Raw genomic sequence first — 19958 nt, forward strand, 5'->3', positions numbered from 1 at the left:
TTCATTGTTGTAAATGTATTTATTCAAAGTGTAGATTGAAATCCAATTAAATCATCTCACAATCACACATCACATTCTTATTATTATTATTTATTTAAAATTTGTCATGATCATTTTGTATGTCACTTTTCACACGACAAACACTGGCCTATGTAGTAGTTTAATTTAAATAAATATATAATCAAGAGTTTAAAATTATTTCAACGGATTTTAAGACTGCTATACGTGTTTTATATTATTATCATTATTATTATTATTATTTTTTTTATTATTAATATTAATATAATTATATTTATGAATATATAAATAAATGGACTACATATAAGAGAAGTAATTATTGTTAAAGGGGTATATTAAGGGTTGTGTATATTTGTGACCCTGTAGTAAGTGTGAAACTATTTAAACAGTAAATTAGTGTATTTGTGTGTGATATTGTGTACTGTGTAATATATTAAATGTGTGTACTGTCTAATGGTTATAGAAATAATATAGAGTTATACTCTATTGTGATCGATGCATGAATATTACGCACGGCAACGCATGACTCATTATTATTTAAAATTCTCAAGTGGAAAAATTATTTTTGAGTTGGAAATCAAACTCTTTATGGCCTTTTTGTCATAGAATATTATATATATTTGGTTAGTAATATTTATTTACATATTTTTGGAAAGGAGAATGGCCAAAAGTCTCGTTAAATTTTTTTTTTTTGTTATTTTTGATTTGGTAGTATAATTTTTATTGAAATTGATAGTTTGGACAATTGGAGAGAAAAAAAAAATTTTTTGTGGGTGACAAATTTTTATTTATGGGGTTCAGGGGAAATGGGGCAGTTTCAGCTTTACGGATCACCATTTCAATATTTTTTCATAAAATCTCCCCCCCCCCCTTTCTTAATTAAAAAAGATAGCAGTCACTGAATAAAATTTTCATTAATTTCGATCAGGATTACCGTCTAAGAAATTTTATAGAAATTTTACAGATAATCTAGACTCAGCTCGAGTTTGAAAACAGCGGGAAGTTTTGGGGTTTGCCCACAGGGTCACCCGTTTTTCAAATTTTTTTTTATGGCCGAGTTTTGATTGTAGTTAAACCGTTTTGCCCCACTAGGTTATAAATATTGAGTAACTTTCATTAAAAAAAAAAAAATTAACTAAACATTTGGCCTGGCTATTTTATCTTTTTTGTTAAACTTTTTTTTTTAGGGTAATCTGATAGATCAGCATGATTTTTATTTTAAAGAATTACTTTTTGTTAAAAAACATAAAATAAAAAAATAAATAATTTGTACTTTAAATTAATGAATTTACAAAAGAAAATTATTTTGAGAAAAATAATATTTTGTATTAAATAATCTACTAAAATACTAGTATTAAAATCTCTCAATTTTTTTTTTTTACTTTTATCCCAAAACCACTGGAAATATTTATTTTTTTATCTGATATAAATATGTAAAAATAAAATTTAAAAAAAAATTTATCAAGTTGAAAGTTCAATGGAAAAATTCAATATTGGTTAACACACTAAAAAAAAGTAATATAAAAATTCTATCAGTCTGCTTTGAAAAAATAATAAATCAATTGAGAGCTCGTTAAATATTAGTAGAGTAAATATTGCATAAAATACCCCGATACAGTGGACAGTAAATATTTTAAAAAAATTCAAATTTCATTTTTACCTTTTGAAATAAAAAATAAATATAAATAAAATTTTATCTATCAGTATAAATATCAATAAAAAAAAAAAAAAAATTTTTCATTCACGTTAAAAATAAATATTGAATTTAAGTAAATAATTTCTACTACTTCAAAGTTAAAAAAATAAATTTTCTGTCAAAAAAAATTTTTTAAATTTAAAGCTCAGCTCCGAAATAAATTAAAAGCAAATGACATTTATTTTAAAAAATCGTTAATAAAACGATATAAAAATGAAATATAACTAAAAAATATTTTATAGTTGTGTTTGCAGCTGGATCAGAACGCTCTTCCATCGCTCCCGCTCAGCCGGAGAGGGCACCGCCCCCGCTTCCCCCGCCACGCTTTCCGAACAGCGGTGTCTGACAATGGGAAACTCCTCTTAATATTGGGAACTTTATGATAATGAACACACCAATACCACTGCTATTGAGTACAAATAGTCTCACATTGGAGAATCATCTGTACGATTTAATAACAGAACGCAGTAAAGCTTGCGCTTCATTCTTAAGAAATAGTTTGAGACGCGCCACTTCAAATGCTAACAATATACAATGGAATATTAATATCGAGTCGGATTTAATTAACACCAGACATCAAACAAATTTATCTACTTCTTCAATTCACTATTAATAATAATCATAATAATTATTATTATTATTAATAGCAATAGTAGTTGTTCAAATTTCCGACTGCTGTCTCTCCAAAAGTGTTCACGTCACGTTTTATTAAAAAAAAAAATACCATCAGCAATGAAACGTCAATAATAAATTAAAAATTAAATGGACAATTAACGGTATGAAAATAATAATTTTTTTATGCCTATTTATCATTGAGTGCAAGTTAACTAATTTATTAAAAGACTCCAAAAAATTTGGCGCGAGAATTGAATCGGTGAATTTAAAAATTTAAATTATAAGTAGACTTTTATTAATTTAAATAAAAATGTGCGACTTGTGGGTGTAACGGAAGGTTTTTCAGTGCACAAATAATAATTACGATTGTTCATTAATCTCGATAAATTTTACAATAATGAGATAAGTAATAACCTTTTACGTGATTGTAATTATGTAATTGGTAAACCTTCCATTATATGTACATAGATTTTTTGTATATAATTGTAATCACTTAAATTTCATTTTAGATTAATAACAAACAATTACTGTTTATTCATTTGATAATAAATTGTGTACTATATTACTCGATGGTAATTAGAGTAATTAATTTTATTTAGTTTATTAATTATTGTTGTTTTATATATTTATTGATGAACAGTATTTTAAAATCTGTGATTTATAATTATAAATATATTAAAATAATGGAGGAAAAAAATTAATTGATAAATTTATTGGTTAATTAATTAATTAATTAATAATTAAGTAAATGTTGATTGAAAAAATTTAATTGAAATTATAATGAGTATGCTGTTAAATGAAGATGTTATTGATTCGCAATCTCATATCAAATAACCAAAGGGTAATATAGTACTGTTTAATTAAAACAATTACTATTTATGATTATGAACTAACAGTCTTGTATTTATGTACTGGTTATTAATTTATTAGTAGGCAAATTGAAAAAAAAAATTTATGTCTGACCAAGATAAATTTATCTACTTAAACTTAAATTGAATTTAAAAAGTCAGTTTATTGTATTGATTTGATATTTATTTTATTAACCCATTTTATTAAGATACAAATATGAGTAATTGTTGCAGTAATAGAATTTTTTTTTTAATAATAGGTCAGCCCTTTGAAAAATAATTTAAATAACTATATATATATATTTATAAAAATATATATGAACCACATAAATACAAGGTGTTATATATAATCAAAGAATTTGAGTTGTTAAGGGAATTTTTAGACAGTGTCCCCATTTTTTAAAAATAAACAATAACTGAACTGTCAGAGCCGCATTAAAACGTTATTAATTAATTAAAGAAAAGTTAAAACATTAATTAAAAAAATGACGTTACAATTTCGCCTTGATATAGATTTGAAAAAAAATTACGTAGGTATCAATTAGGAGTTAAACGAAATTTAGCGTATAAAATTTGACGTTTGAAATATGATAGGGTAGAAGTAGCATTTGTGGTCACTGCTCCGTTTTTGGGCATACAAATCATTATTTTAATTAATAAAAAATTATAAAATAAAATTTCCAATGTAACAGAGTAATAAAAATATCTTTGTATCCATTTTAAAAATTAATTACGTCATTGCGTCTTTTCAAAATTATTTCATTTAAATTTTTCATGTTCAAAACTGATTCTAAAGTGCCCGAAAACGGTACCTCTGCCCTACTGACATCAAAATTTTACTCAAATTTATTTACCAATTTTCATTTAGTTCCTGATTGATAAAAACTGAGTCATTTTTTTCAAAATCTATGTCTCAGTGAATCGTAACTTTGTCTTTTTTTTGCCAATGCTTCTACTTTCTTTCAATTAATTGATAAAATATCAATACGGTCATGACAGTTCAAGATAATTAGCTATTTAAAAAAAAAAGGGGGGGGGGGATAATATTTGAGAATGTCCTTAAAAAAAAGTGTGTACACTGGATTTACCAAAAACTAAAATTAAAAAATACGGCTGTATAAATTTTAATCGCTAGCGTATCCATTCGATAGACAAAAAAAATTAAATAAAAATATTAAGGGCCAGTTTTTCAAACCGGGGTTTTTTCTGAGTTTCAATTAATATCACTAGTATATTTATATATTAACAATATATACATATACCAGCAATAATAATTGCAACCCAGATAAAAAAACTGGGCCTAAATATATACATATGTATTTTATAAATCGAATGAACTTATATTCGATTTGAGTACACACGTGTTCATAAATTTGTTTTAAATAAACGCATTAGATAAATTTTTTTTTAGCAGCTTCACTTATTAAATAAATTAAAAACGTACAATTTATAAAACGACGAATAGCTACGATTATAATAAATAAATAAATAAATAAATTTTAAATTATAACGAACGACAGCTAATCGTTTTTAAATAAATACAATGAAAAATACAATGAATTTAAACGTTGCATTAATATATAAATATTCAAATTTAAATTTAATTCGGTTTTTAATTTAAATTACTGATATATCGTATAGAATATTCAAACAATTAACAATAAATGTCATCGACATTTAAAGTTATGTGTAAAATAATTATAATGTAATAACAATAATTATGATAATAATATTTATTAAGTCCGAGGCACATTTTTCTTAGACGCGTAAATTTGCATACCACAATTAGGTAATAAACGAGCAATAATTGCATAAATAGTTTTGTTTTTGGTATAAATGATTATTGATTATTAATAAATAAATAAAATTGATTAATAAATTTAGATAGAGCCTTAAGAAATTTGGATCAGTCCATCGAGCAAGTGATTACTTAAATAAAAATAAAAACTAATAAATTAAATTGTCAAATATAATAAGTTCACTGCCATTCAAATGACTTGCGCTTTAATGATTAAAAAAAAAAATGATTTAAAAATGACATAATTAAATAAAAGCGCCAAATATTCCATGTGAATGTGTACAGTATGTTAATGTACTTAGTTATAATTACATAATAATAATGAGTTATTATGTAAAACTCAATTTAGATATTAAATAATAATAATAATTATTATTATTAATATTAATGATAAATATATAGGAATAATTACAGAGCTAATGAATGAAAATGATGCACGCTTTAAGGTAATACTGCAATTACACATGTGGTCAATGGTAATACGTTCATAAATAATAAATTTTATAATAATAATAAGTAATTACTATTAATGGTGTAATTTCACTTTACGCACTGTAAAATTTTCATTAATTAATTGATTAATTAATTAAAAAAAAAAAATGACAGTGTGATGGATTATTATTATTTATTGATCGATAATTAATGATTAAAAAAATAAAAGTTCTTCACTTAATCTTGTAAATAAAACGTTGGATCTATTTAGTGTAGTGGAAATAAAACTAGTTTTTAAATAATTGATTAATAATTATTAAATAATAAGCCATGAGTTTAGACAAAAAGATCTTGATGCATTTTCAATCCATATAAAAGCTCTGTGATTATAATTAAAATAATTATAAATATAAATTACGCTGATAGATTGCTATGTAACTAGAAATAATTGTGTACAGTGCAGAGTGGTTTAAAATTTATAATAACCGAGTTATCATTATTTGGAGTAACTAATAGTTGATCGATCAGTAAGATCGTTATTATAAATATTATTGATTGATTAATTAATTATTTGTTTGTTTGTTTGTTTATTTATTGATAAATTTAAATAATGTTTTTTTGGAGAAAGTTCTATGAGGACCAACTCCTGATAAATTTTAAAACTACGTAAATTACAATATGTATCGAATAAAAAAAATATTAAATGCGTAAGAAAATTAATAATAATAAAAAGAAATTAACCAGTAGTATCTGTTAAGACATTTAAAAAAATGAATAGTAACAAGAGAAAAAAAAATTAGTGACTATGCTAATTTCCTTATAAAGAAAATCTCCAATCCTTCAACTTTATACTATCGTCAATTTTGTTATTCAATGAATAAAGATACATTAAAGACTAATGCATTTTATGGAAATATATATTTTATTACTTATTTTTTTAATTTATAATTATTGGGAGCAGTTAATTAGTGAGACAGCGGATTTTTTATTCAGTTTTTTTTAACTAAAGACAATTTTTTATTTTTAAATTATTTAGTGACTATAAGATCTGTTTAAGTGACAGAGAATTAAGGTAATGCGGAAATAATCTTTTATTTTGAAAGATCTATAGAAATTTCTTAGATTTCCTGCTATGGAAATTGAAAATTTTTAAAAAATGGGAAGTTATTGGTTTCGGTCAGATTTTTAAAAATCGAATTCTCATCAGATTTCAATGTTTTGAGGTCTTAGGAAGTTACATATTTTGGTTATTTGTGGATGGACGTCCGAGAATATGTGTGTGTGTGTGCGTGTGTGTGTGTATGCAAACTTTTTTTGTTCGACGATATCTTGTAATTGGCGGCAATCAAAAGAGCTCATCAAGATTTAAAACTGATTAGATTTCGAGACAAATCGGGCAAGTGGTTTATGAGTTATACGAAAAAAACCTAAAAATTGATTTGTACTTTCTGTAGAACTCGTAAACTACTCGACCGATTGACTTCAAAATCTATTTAGTTCTCAGCTCCCCGAGCTCGAAACCAGCGAGAAGTTTTGGGGTTTGCCCACAGGGTCAACAATTCTTCAGATTTTTTAAATTAAAAATATATTCATAAATGAAAATAAATAAAAAAAAAAAAATCATTTGTGGAAAAATCAAGTTGATAATTTTATTTCTTATTTGCAAACACATCCTTTAAATTTATACATTAATTATTATTACTTATTCAATAATATAAGAAAACTCAAGGTTTACATTCCTGATGATAAGGCTCAAGTGTCCTGACATCTCGCCACGTTGGTGGTAACGCACTGTGCAAATGTAACCCACATCTTTTACAAGGGTCGCTGAATAATTTATGAAAACTTCCAAACCACGTCTGATAAATAATAAGTAATTAGTAATTAATTATAATTAATAAATAAAAACTAAAAAAATCTATGATAGTTTTTATTAATTTACCATAAAAGATCTAACAGAAAGCTCAGGTAAAGCTGGCGAATGGAAATGCAGCATAGCAGCATGTGCATTTTCAGTGAGTTTACGGAATACTTTGTATCTCGACTCTGTCCAAAGATCCATAGGCTCACCGTATCCTTTAACAATAACCCATTCAACCATCAGTCCTTTGAATGCTATTGCACCTTTCAAAACGTGACCCAGAGTAACATGTAATATAGCATTAGACGCATAAGGTCGTGATACCGTGACAGTCATCTCACTGTGCACACGATCTAGTGTTGCTATGAGCGCATCAACTTGTCTAGTAATAATTAAAATAAACAATAGACATTAAACATGACTAGTGACGGTGATTAATTTAAACAACTAGTTTATTGTCAAGTAAATAATCACTTACTGAGGTGGTACATTGTGAGAACTAATTTGCATACGTCCTCTCTTAGATCTACTGGTACTTATGTAAGACCTTTTGAGTGAATTAGTACTCAAAAGTGATTGTGCTATGTGACTGTACTCGTGAACTCTGTCCGTCCATTTGTAACTATTAACTAGAGTTCCATACAATGCTTGTCTTTCCTGAGTTGTCTCTTGACTCAAGTAAGTTGTACTTGCTAAATTAAATGGACCTGGTGGGGGATTTAATGTACCTACTGCTTGCTCAACGTCTCTGCAATTATTTGTGTTAATAATTATTCATTATTAATAAATACTTTTATGAGTGTGAGTGTAACTGACAGTTGGTAATTTGTTAAATTTTTGAATAAATAAATAAATAAATGAACCCAAGTAACAGAGACAGTTTTGAGATGTCGCAAAGATGTTTTTTGAAAGAACAAGACGAATTATTCTTGTCTCAAAGCCAAGTTTTTTTATATAAATAAAATATACAGATTTTGGTCCGAGAAGTCATAGGAAATTTATGTTCTTTTTTCTGTCCCAAAAAAGTTATTTAAATTGAAAAATTGTTTAGATGATTTATTTGACAATTATTTGCCCTGGTGGAAATTTTTCGGACTTTTCTCTGAAGAACTCTGAAAAAGTCTTTAGAACTTTGAAAAAGTCTTTAGATCTTTAGAACTGAGTTTTTCAGAAAATTCCGAAAAATTTCTACCAGGGTGTAATTTACTTTTTGTCGTCACTTGTATCTATGTGCTACTTGGGCCACTTTGCTTTGTGACGTTTATAAGATAGAAGTTTTGAGGCTGTCTTTTGACTTACGGATAAAAGAGGCCAATATGATGACAAAGCGATCAGAAATTTATATCACAGAAAAAATATCTGCTGGAAAACGAGTGTGAATTCATCTTACAGTTGGCAATTTTTTAAATTTTAGAATATAAAAAAAAAAAACGCAAGTAGAATAAAATTTAAAAAATGCGTGTTTAGATAAATAAAAAATCAGTACGCGCATTTTTTTAAATTTCAGTATTTCAATTAAATTAGTTATTTATTTAAAATTTTTAAACTATCTCATGTCTGCTACATTCACTCATGCTAAGACTTAACAATTAATTAATTAATTTACTTATATTAAATTTTGAAAAATTGAATGATCAAAAAATAACTGAGCTATCGGATTTTAATTATAAATTAATAAATCAAAAGTACGTTTTTTTTTTAATTTAAGACAAGTGCCCAGTTTTTGACTTTTATACAAATTTTTTGACAATACAAATTATGACATTTGATTTTGGAGTTTGCGAGCAATTCGTTCTTAATAATAATTAAGTAGATTTATAATTACCGTAAATTAACATTTACAGCAGTTAATAATTCTTGAAGCTCTTGTAAATATTTAGTTTCTTTATTTTCTTCTCCATGATCAGATCTCAATCCATTACCAAGACAATCAAATACCTGACCGACACTTGATCTTAACACTTTTATTGCAGTCAATGCTGTATGTAATTGTTCCATTTTACTAATTATATATAAAAATAATTAACACACTTTATTTTTATGCTAATGAGTATTTACTATTTTTTAAAAGCTTAAAATTAATTTGTTTTTATTAATAATCCTCATGTAAACACACGGAAATCCAAAGATAAGTTTATAGGTTAGAAGAAACTCAACACAACACAACACAATTTGAATTACAATTCACATTACAAAACAATATTCACATGTAAGTGAAAGTAATGACGTCAAAACATCTCTGCAATTCTATTGGCTTATATATTCAGCCAATTACCCAATCATTTATATTGTCAGCTGTTTCATAGAAATTGAAATTTTTAATTTTGCCGCGGAAAATTTGAAATTTTTTTTTTGTCATTTTGGGCGGATTCCGAAATGCGCTGCGAGCAGTTATAGCGTATATTTGAAAAATAAATTGTAAAAAATTGGAGAAAACTAAAAATTGTAAGTCAAAATAAAATGGCGGCAGAATATGATAGAGAAATGTGCAAAAATTAATAAAAAAACACGCAAGTGTTTGAACAAACCTTGGTGGGGAAATAATATGCAGAAGGGTGTCCTAATACACTTGGAGATTTGAATTAAATTGCTCCAAGTGCATTGCAGCTAAAAAAACGTCACTTAACTGCTACTTCTCCACCAGACGATGCCAGATGAATTTGCTCAGGAACTTGGAAGTTGTCAGCATCAGTCATCAGCAACACTTTACACTAGCACTGAACACTCAATTAAACCACAGATACTTTGCACAATTAATATTAATAAAAGATAAATTTTACAATCACTGCACAATTTTACACGACGCCTCTGCGATACTGTTTCAATTCAAACGTAAAGAACAAAGAAGGATCTGGACTACTACTGCCATTGTCGATGATACTGACTGTCGCTATCGAACCGTCAGTTGATACAAAGCAATCGATTTTGCGATTCATCGACCACCCCCACTTTAGCAAAAATTTGAACGTCGAATATATTGACGCGCAGTGGCGCGAAATTTCAAAATTGAAATTTAATAATTTTATTGAAATTTATTTGTGTGGATAATTATATTAATTAGACTAAAAAGTATACTCGAAATTTTTTATTTTCATCAATAATTTATTAATTATTCTTATTACTTACGCGGTAAATTTAAATATTTGAAAAATACATTATTAGAAATTGGAGAATAATTAAAAATCGTAAATCGAAATAAAATTGCGGCAGAAATATGATAGAAATATTCAAAATATTAAAAAAAAAATCACGCTCGTAGCGCATTTCGAAATGCTTCCATTGGCAGCTGTTTCATAAAAATTAAAATTTTTAATTTTGCCGCGAAAAATTTGAATGTTTTTTTTTGTCATTTTTTCTGATCAATTAAATTAAAAACAATATATATGTTTTTATTTTTAAAATTAAATTATAGTCCGGTATTAATCAAAAATATGTAGTTACTTATTTATTTAAAAATTTTAATTACTAGTTAGGACTTTTAAATAATTATTGCTAAATATAGATAAGTAAAAAGTAATTTTATTTCTAATATTAAATTTACAAACGTAAAATTTTAATATAAAATTTTTTACACTTAAATTAATAAATAGAATAAATATTGATTTGAAAAACTGGCTCTGAATAATTTGTAGTCGATTGTCGTTTTAAAAAAATTTTTTATTACTATCAGTTGTTTTGTTTAATTTAATTGACATTTTGCATTCATTTAAAATATGATTAAAATTTTTTAAGTTTCTTGATTGAGTATTTACAAACTGTTCAATAAATAATAACTAATAATATGGCTCATGATAATAATAATGATAATAATAATATTAATGATAATAGCGCACAAAAATTAGCGCAATTAGAAAAAAAAATAAATAATAAAAAACAAGACAAGCCTCTAAAAATTATTAAATCTGCGACGAAAAATAATCCCTCGAAAAATCGGTAAGTATAAAATTTTTTAATTACATTATATAATTGACGTTAATTAATTGAAGTATATGAGTATTTTTTTTTTTAATTAGCGTGAGTAAGCCAAAGAGTAAATACACGCTGAGAGTTAACGCGCAAAAAAAAGTTGAAAAAGTAACAACAAGAAAAAAAATAAATCATGAGTTACAACTTTACATCCCACGAAAAATATTTCGTATAATTTCGTTGTTACGTAATGAAAAATTTTATAAACTGGTTGCGAAATTTTTCAAACCCAATGCAGAGATTCCTGCCTGGAAATTTAATAAACAGTCAAGTAAAAAAAGTTTAACTTGATTTGAATCCTCATTAAAAAAATTGTTATGTCATCATAAAAATTTAAAAATAAAATTCATTGTTATGGAAACTTACTCAAATATTTTTTATTAATTAACTTAATTAAAATTTACATGATTAGTTTCGTTATTTTTATTTATTTAATACCAAGATACTCTAAAAATCACAGCTCAGATCGCATTGAGAACTTACGACGTAAATTTATTATAATTAAAAATATATTTTAAAGCATTCGAGAAAATTTTAACGAACGTTAACAATAATAATATTCTTTACAATATAAAAAATATGGCATATTCTATTTATAAACATTAAATGGCATTAATTAGCATACCAATGGTATAAAAAGTAAAGAATAACATACGGTGTGTACATAACAACTTGATTATTACATAATATACTAGAGTTTACTTTCGAGATCATCGGCAACCAGCGCGGGATTGGATACGGCCCATTTTTCTTTAAATTTGGACACTTCTTTAGTCGGTTTGTTATTCAAATTCTCGATCCCGGCATAATGATCCTCGATTTCTTTTAGTGTTCTACCTTCAGTCTCTGGCAATAAATAATAAATAGCAACGAAACCAAATATATTGACAAATGCATAGAACAAAAATGTACCCCAGAGATACATTAAATCCACCATGTACAAAAATATTTTGTTTATTATTGATGCAAATATATAACTTGTACATGCAGCTGCTCCTGTTGCAGTACTGCGTCCCTAAAAAATTATTTTATTATTTAATTATTATTCATAAAATTAATTTATTAAATTACTCTTAAAGATCATAAAATTATTAAATCATCTTGACATGGAACAAATAAAATATTTAAAAGTCTATTAACAATAAATTGATTGATGTATTTAATACATCACCAAAAATACCTTGTAATAATTATAATAATAATACACTGTAAAAAATCGGGAGTGATTACGGATTTTATTTCAATTTGAATTCACTCGGAGTTCCGGAGTTTTAAAAAATAATCACTCCGCATAAGGAGTAAATAGGGAGTGTCTTTTCAGCAGAGTGATTTCGGAGTGGTCTGGGTTTTATTTAGGCCCACATTCACTCCGATTCGGAATTTTAATGATAAAATAAACTCTATCTTGGAGTAAATTTCACTCCGAGGGGATTAAATAAATAAACAGTCATCCATTCCATATTCACTCCAGATGTTATCCACGTTTACTCCGCTAATTTTTTACAGTGTAATAATTATAGTAATTATAATAATAATAATAATAATAATAATAATAATAATAATAATAATAATAATAATAATAATAATAATAATAATAATAATAATACCTTAGCTGGAAAAATTTCTCCACATAATATCCAAGGAAGAAGACGTATACCCATATGTGAAAAAAATGCTGAGCTAATCAGCAGAGTCGTAGGTACCCACGTGTAAATATGTGCATCGATATATTCAAATTTATTTAAACAATCATAAATAGCGCATGTCAAAAAACACAATCCCGTTCCGCCAATTGAAACAAAACTAATAATTCTTTTACCAGAAAAGTGAATTATTACCACACAAACAGCTGTACCAATTAGCTCTGCAAGTCCAAGGAAAACGGTAGCCGTATATTTATCGAGCGGAGCTTCCATAGACGCGAAAATAAATACAGCAAATGTTTGCAGTGTCGCAGCACCTCCAAATGCTGACACGAAAAATGCAAGAGTTACCAATATAAATGGAGATATAAATGTGCGTTTGCCAAATATTTTCCACCATGACTCTTTCTTCTCGTCTCCATTGATTGATCTTTTCGAAACTTCGTAAACTGTTTTAAGTTCTTCGGTAATATATGAGGGTTTTACCCAACCGCGTAACCAACAGAGCGCTTTTTCAGCTTCTTTCAATCTATCTTTGCCTATTAAATTTAATTAATTGATAATCGATTAATACAAAATGTAAATTAAGGGTTTGTAGATGTAAGAATTAATGGTGACAAATACCTGTGAGCCAATAAGGACTTTCTGGCATAAAACAGAGCGCAGTAAAACACATTGCGGGATAAGTTAAATTAATTAACGCAACTGTTCTCCAATCAACGAGGCTACCGATTAATAATTGTGAAAATACCCCTATAATAACAGCCATAGATGAAGTTGCTGACAGCATGCCACGAAGATGTGGCTGTGTTACTTCAGCAACGTACGTCAAAACCGGCGCTTCACAGAGCCCACCTGTTAGTCCGGTTAACGCAAGTGCTAAAAAAATAAAGGGGCTAGATTTTGCGAAGTAAAATATCACCCATGCTGTTATGAAGGGTATGTTGGCTATGAGCATGGTTCTTTTACGACCCAAGTGGTGGGATATTGGTCCACTTATCAAACATCCCAGTGGTACCATGAACAAATTTATACTGCCTAAAAAAATTATTCATTTATTATAAATAATAGAGCAATTTTTTTTTATTTGAAAATAGATAAGATTGGCTTTGAATATTTTTTTCAGCTGAACAATGGATTTTATATGAAAAAGTATAAGGAGATGTTTTGTAGGAAATTAAATTTTCTACAAAAAAGGTATTTTTAGAAATTATCGTAAAAGACTTTGTTTTAAAATTACACACGTTTTAAGTTTTAGTATTTGAATAAAAAAAAAAAAAAAAAAAAAAAAAATACTCGTTTCAAAGGATTCTAATAATTATTAAGCACCTGACTATTAAATTTAATGACAAAAAAAATAATTACTTATCCACGTGATTTCTTCACGTGTAACAAAAATGTCAGAATCATCCCTTTGTAATGCCGGCAATAAAATTGTTGGGAAACCAAGTGTTGATCCGAAGGTAAGTAAAAGTAAATTTTTCGCGCTCACTGCGCATATTTGTGGTAATGCTTGTCTTAATTTAGATATTTCTAATTTTTCATTAGTCCCATTTGATTCAACGGATGAATTTATTTTCCCATGTCTGCAATAATTAGATAATTAAATATTAAATAAAACAATAATAATCATGAATAATTGTATGTGAAATTATTAACATTTACAGCTCTTACATAATATACCAGTAACCCTAATTTAATTTAAATTACGATTTCAAATTCACCATTCACTTTACTTTGTTGCAGCCGATTCTCTCTCGAGTTTTCACCTTCACCTACATAAGTCTCATGTATACCATAGAAAATAATGTTATTTATATTGAGAGGACCTTGTGTGTTCGCCAGAGATAAAAGGACTCTTTGATTACCAGGAAATTGGTTCATTTCAAATATCAATATAAGATTTTTACTAGCGATAGTCTAAAGTACAGGAGATAAAATTCTAAAACTGAGTTCGCTTATCATCGATTGATTGATTTTAGATAATTTAGATTTTGAAAAATAATAAAGACTTCAATTTATCATAATATTGATTGAATTTTATTTTTAATTTGCAGTATAAAATATTTCGTTAAAAAAAATATTATGTCTAGATAAAATAAATCTCAGTTATAATTTAAGCGATAAAATTTCCAGAATAAATTTACACTAAGCCGATAAGCGGATATATGTTTTTCTCATCATTATTATATATTGATATTTTAAGTATTATATATATATGTATGTGTGTATTGGGAAAATCGGATCAAAAAATCGATACATTGTATTTTTATTTATTATAATATGTAATTAATCTTATTATTACGGTTTTATTAAATAATAATCCATTAAAAAAACTAAATAAAATAAAAAAAAGAGTTGCAATATTATTAATTAGTATTATATATTATATATTAGTATGAAAAATTATTTTTTTGACGCAAAGTTGAATATTTACTATTTGTTATTAGTATTATTATTATTATTATTATTATTATTATGGATTGTTGACTAAGATAATAAAAGTTGAGATCAAATAATTGGCTGTAACTAAAATAATTATTTCCTTTAACGGATTACAGGCTATTTAATTGATGGAATATTATTGAATACAGAAAAAAAAAATAATAGTGACTTGTAAAAAAAAATTGTGTCAGGGATTACAATTAAGTGAAACTTGTACTTTTCTTTTAGTAGTCGATGAACTTTAATAAGAAAAAAAAAATATTTATAATTTTTAAATTTCAATAACGGCGCGACATTCAAATTATCACGAGGTAAAAATTTAAAAGTGATAAATCACTATGAAAAAATAGATAATTTTATTTGTTAAATACAGGTGTGATTATTGATAAAAATATTTGGCGTTTTTCAGCCTTCACATTTTATACATACTACAAAAAAAAATATTTTCAAGTTCACGGTATTCAAATTTACTAAAAACATTTTATAATTTTTTTTTCGGCTAAAAAAAAATTCCATTTATTAAGTGTTGATAATAAATAATAGTCAATCAATAATAAGAAATAATTAAGAAAAATTTATGTATCAATAAAATGACGAGATGATTATTTTATGACCGATAAAATAAATATTGAATATTTTATATCGCGATTAAGCAATAAACTTTCATAATTACTTATATAAATTAGAAAAATTTATCTCGTTTATTTATTTGTATTTACAAAAAAAAAAATGTAACATAAATTGCCCTAGACACTGGTAAGGTCAGTAAATTATTGAGTATTTTCAAGGACTATGATCTCAAAAACCAGAATTTAAATTAACTGTCAAAAAAAAACAAATGTCATATTATTATTGTAGGAAAAAACTCAGCATGCAATTATTTAACGCCGACAAAAATTAATGACAATTACAAATAATTAAAAAAATTTTAATTGCAATATTTACATCAAACTTGCAACCTGTTCCTTTGACGACACGGCCACTAGTTTTTACGATAATTATTTAATTATTTGCTACCACGATATTTATTTAACTAATAATTTGTAAATTTATTTACAAAACTTACTTATACAATTATTCAAACATACATTTTACTACTATTCGATTATATATAATTTCGCGACTATTTAATTATTTATTTAAAAAAGTCTTTATTTTTTTTTTAATCCATGTAATTATATATATATAATATAATTGTAAATGAATAATATTCATAATTTGGTTTCTTTTTTTAAATTGAAAATTTGTCATGTGTCGCATAGTAAATTTAGTAAGTGAAGAAAATAAATGGCAAAAGTATCAATAGGAAGTAACTTTCACTTTCGATAAACATTCACCTGATGTAACTCAACTATTATTATTATATTTAGCACATCTATAAATCAATTTACAAATATATCATTAAATAAAATTCTAAATATCAGTTTAAAATTTATCAGATTAGATAAATTTATTTATCCAAACATTAATTTTAAAATATCACCGATAAATAATAAAATTAATTTTTTTATTGATAAAAAACCAAAACATCTTAACAACCTGTTACCCGATTAATATAAATATAATATGTTTATATATAAATTATATGACTAAATATATTACCAGACTTTCACTTGAAATAACAATAAAACAAAATTTTCCAATCGATTGAAATAACGAAACCTAAATTTTAATTTCAAATAAATAATTACAGTGATTAATTCAAAATAAATACCTTATATCGACATCTGGAATATCTGCAACCGTCATTATTAATTATTTTAATATATAAAATAACGAACACTTCAACCCTTAATTAAATAATATTTAAAATTAAATAAAAATTTTAAAAAAATTTCATTATTTAAATAAATAATTAGTAGTTTCCTTCTTTACATCTTTGATATAAATAAATAAATGTAACCGACAATTAGTTTGATCATATGACAGTTTAAATAAATATTTTGTACTGCTATAATTATTTTAATTTTAATGCACTTGGTATCAACAAGTCGGTTGTTTAATAACTAATAAACACAAAAGTTCTCCGTACCACTAAATGCAACCAACATTTGTATACTTTCATAATTCTCCCTCCTTTTATCTGATGAAAAATCCCACTTCTCTCCCACCCGCAACACGTTCAAATTATTTTACTTAAATTAATATTAATAATGTTATCATTTCCATTCATTACTTTATTGCACCTTTTCTTCGTGTCAATACACTCTGTATTTATTTTATTATATGTCTGCTCTTAATCCTTTAGATTCGTTCGCTTCATTTATTTATTTGCATTACGATATCAGACAATTGTTTATTAGATTTTATTTTTTTCTAAATAATTTATATATTTTTTTTATTATTGTAATTAAACCCCATTTTTAATGACATTGTTTATTTATTTTTTTTCTTTTTGAATAATAAGGATATTTATTTAAGATTATTAAGATAATTTATGTCATAAAAAAAAAGATTTTTTAAAATTTAATGCAGATTTTAAAAATATGGACTGTTTGAGTTATGATTTTATTGATATATGAAAATATGGAGGAAGAAATAAATTTTGAAAATTGATGCTTATTAATTTTAAATTATTATTAATAATAATTATGTAATTTATTGCAATTACTTTATTGAGGATATGATATTTTTAATGAAAAAATTATTGCAATTTAAAAATTATCAGTTAAATTAAATGAATTGTAATTTTAATTCAGTTTAAGAGATATTTTATTTAAAAAAAAAGAGATTGATAAATGTTTAAATAAAAATTTACAAAGTAATATCTGTTTATTTTTATTATATATCGAGTAAAATATTAATTATTTAATGATAAAAATTTGTATATTTTATAAATTTAATCAGAATTTATTACTGATGTATTTAATTGTTGATAAAAAAAAAAAAACATAATTATTGTGTTTTTTTTATTTCAATTTACAAGTACGTAGAATTAATTAATCGGTGATAAGTAGTAGGTAATCTTACTATGGAATAGAGATTTAAATTAATTTAAAAAAGATTTATCCGTACTAATGTTTTATTAATTTTACCGCATTTCTTTTTCCTGATGGAAATTTTTTGAGGATAAATTGTTATTTTTACGTATCATCATTTATTTTAAAATTCAAGTTAAAAATTTTTTTTTTCTATGATCCTGAAGTTAGCAGACAATTAGTAATTTTCGGATTTTTTTTTCAGCAAATAAAATACATAAAAAAAAAACTAAAAATATGCACATGTAGAAAATTTAAAAAACTACAAGTGCAATTTTTTCAAATATTTTTTTTTTGTAGTTTATCGCCTAAAAAAAAATCCAAAAATTATTAGACGTCTACTAACTTATGATCCTGAAGTGAGCAGACAATTAAAAATTTTCGGATTTTTTTTTCCAACAAATCAATTTAAAAAAAAAAAAAACAAAAAAATGCACATGTAAAAAATTAAAAAAACTACAAGTGCATTTTTTAAAAATATTTTTTTTTTATAATTTATCGTTTTTAGAAGAATTCAAAAATTATTAAACGTCAACTGACTTCAGTATCATTTTTTCTTCTGCAAAAAATTTTGACAGTTGATTAATTTTTATTATTTTTTTAAATATTTGCCGAAAAAAAAATTGTTTAATTATAATTATGACAAGTACATTTACTTTATATATACATTGAAACTCGTCAGTTACTTTCCGTATTTATTTTCATTAAAAATTCTCATTTAAATAAATAATAAAATTCCATATTTATTTTTTCCTCTTATTTCATAATGAGCTGAAATTTATAAAAAAGTTTAAGTGTTTTTCCTCTGAATTAAATAATTAACAATGAATTTTTAACACATTTATATATTATTACAATAATAATTTATTGTTCAATTAATAATAAAAATAATAAATATAAAAATTCTTATATCTGCAGACCGATTAATTATATTCAACATATTTATTTATTTATATAAGCATCGTATACTTTTACTAAAAAAAAGGAAATATTTATTACACCTTTATTACAAACTACTATTAAAATATATGATATTGATATTTATTCATAAACTATTTTACGGAATGTACATACAAAAATATATAACCCGCCATTAAAAAAATTTATCATTTTGTCTCTACACTATTAATTACAATTACATGTTAATTACTTAGTTACTTATTTAAATATTTTAAATTAAAAAATAAAAATAAATAAATCAGCAGAATAATTATCAAAGCTCTGTATTTATATAAGAAAAAAGAAATTATTTAATCACAGTATTTTTTATTTTAAAACACAAGACTGTATTTGAAATATATTTAACGTCTATATTATTTCTAAAAATGAAATAATTATATATATTTATTATGATCCTGAAGTTAAAAAAAAAAAAAAAAAAATATACACATGTAGAAAATTAAAAAAATTATAAGTGCAATTTTTTTAAATATTTTTTTTATAGTTTGTCGTTTTGAAATAAAATAAAAAAATTATTAGACGTTGGTTTACTTCAGTATCATTATTTATTAGGAGGCTGCGTAGAGTTCGATTTTTTCAAATTATTCAAAAATTTTTTTTTGAAGGACTTAAAATTTTAATATTTTTTCCATAAATTAAAATTTTTATCAGAAGTAAACAGAAGTTAGATACGAATTTACGGAATAATTATTTATGAT

The 19958-nt window shown here is 24.8% G+C and overlaps 4 protein-coding genes across 14 annotated transcripts in view; 2 read left to right on the forward strand and 2 right to left on the reverse strand.

Moving 5' to 3' along the window:
• The window catches only part of LOC130664050 (glucose transporter type 1), a 39029-nt gene extending 32708 nt beyond the window's left edge, over window positions 1-6321 (forward strand). For 8 of the 11 annotated variants that reach the window (XM_057463712.1, XM_057463715.1, XM_057463713.1 and 5 more), the window contains one exon: window positions 1957-6321. In XM_057463712.1, the coding sequence (XP_057319695.1) occupies window positions 1957-2060 (104 nt within the window). In that variant the 3' untranslated portion in view covers window positions 2061-6321. The remainder of the gene's footprint in view (window positions 1-1956) is intronic. The other 3 variants (XM_057463714.1, XM_057463716.1, XR_008989289.1) reach the window with 2 other exon arrangements.
• A 706-nt stretch (window positions 6322-7027) lies between these two features.
• On the reverse strand, window positions 7028-9436 carry LOC130678724 (mediator of RNA polymerase II transcription subunit 27). The gene is made up of 4 exons (XM_057486155.1): window positions 9094-9436; window positions 7747-8016; window positions 7350-7650; window positions 7028-7266 (listed from the first exon to the last, which is right to left on the reverse strand). Exons 1-4 carry the CDS (start codon window positions 9264-9266, stop codon window positions 7132-7134), a joined length of 879 nt encoding a protein of 292 aa, XP_057342138.1. The 5' UTR covers window positions 9267-9436; the 3' UTR covers window positions 7028-7131.
• A 1506-nt stretch (window positions 9437-10942) lies between these two features.
• Window positions 10943-11590, forward strand: LOC130663478 (uncharacterized). Its single transcript, XM_057462723.1, has 2 exons — window positions 10943-11201; window positions 11282-11590. The coding sequence occupies exons 1-2, from the start codon at window positions 11050-11052 to the stop codon at window positions 11523-11525; spliced, it is 396 nt and encodes a 131-aa protein (XP_057318706.1). The 5' UTR covers window positions 10943-11049; the 3' UTR covers window positions 11526-11590.
• A 265-nt stretch (window positions 11591-11855) lies between these two features.
• On the reverse strand, window positions 11856-17378 carry LOC130663477 (facilitated trehalose transporter Tret1-like). The gene is made up of 5 exons (XM_057462722.1): window positions 17037-17378; window positions 14243-14463; window positions 13502-13915; window positions 12842-13416; window positions 11856-12249 (listed from the first exon to the last, which is right to left on the reverse strand). Exons 1-5 carry the CDS (start codon window positions 17069-17071, stop codon window positions 11926-11928), a joined length of 1569 nt encoding a protein of 522 aa, XP_057318705.1. The 5' UTR covers window positions 17072-17378; the 3' UTR covers window positions 11856-11925.
• Window positions 17379-19958: the final 2580 nt, after the last annotated feature.

The sequence above is a fragment of the Microplitis mediator genome, chromosome 2, assembly GCF_029852145.1.
Source record: "Microplitis mediator isolate UGA2020A chromosome 2, iyMicMedi2.1, whole genome shotgun sequence".
NCBI lineage: Eukaryota > Metazoa > Arthropoda > Insecta > Hymenoptera > Braconidae > Microplitis > Microplitis mediator.

Bases quoted from the DNA above. Each gene is read 5' to 3' on its own strand.
- LOC130663477 (XM_057462722.1), bottom strand. From the start codon at position 17,071: ATGACGGTTGCAGATATTCCAGATGTCGATATAAG. The intron at 14,464-17,036 runs GTATTTATTTTG...TAATTATTGCAG, and splicing joins ATTCCAGATGTCGATATAAG to ACATGGGAAAATAAATTCAT. The intron at 13,916-14,242 runs GTAATTATTTTT...TAATTTTTTTAG, and splicing joins TGAAGAAATCACGTGGATAA to GCAGTATAAATTTGTTCATG.
- LOC130678724 (XM_057486155.1), bottom strand. From the start codon at position 9,266: ATGGAACAATTACATACAGCATTGACTGCAATAAAAGTGTTAAGATCA. The intron at 8,017-9,093 runs GTAATTATAAAT...AAATAATTGCAG, and splicing joins GCTGTAAATGTTAATTTACG to AGACGTTGAGCAAGCAGTAG. The intron at 7,651-7,746 runs GTAAGTGATTAT...AATTATTACTAG, and splicing joins TCTCACAATGTACCACCTCA to ACAAGTTGATGCGCTCATAG.
- LOC130663478 (XM_057462723.1), top strand. From the start codon at position 11,050: ATGGCTCATGATAATAATAATGATAATAATAATATTAATGATAATAGC. The intron at 11,202-11,281 runs GTAAGTATAAAA...TTTTTTAATTAG, and splicing joins AATAATCCCTCGAAAAATCG to CGTGAGTAAGCCAAAGAGTA.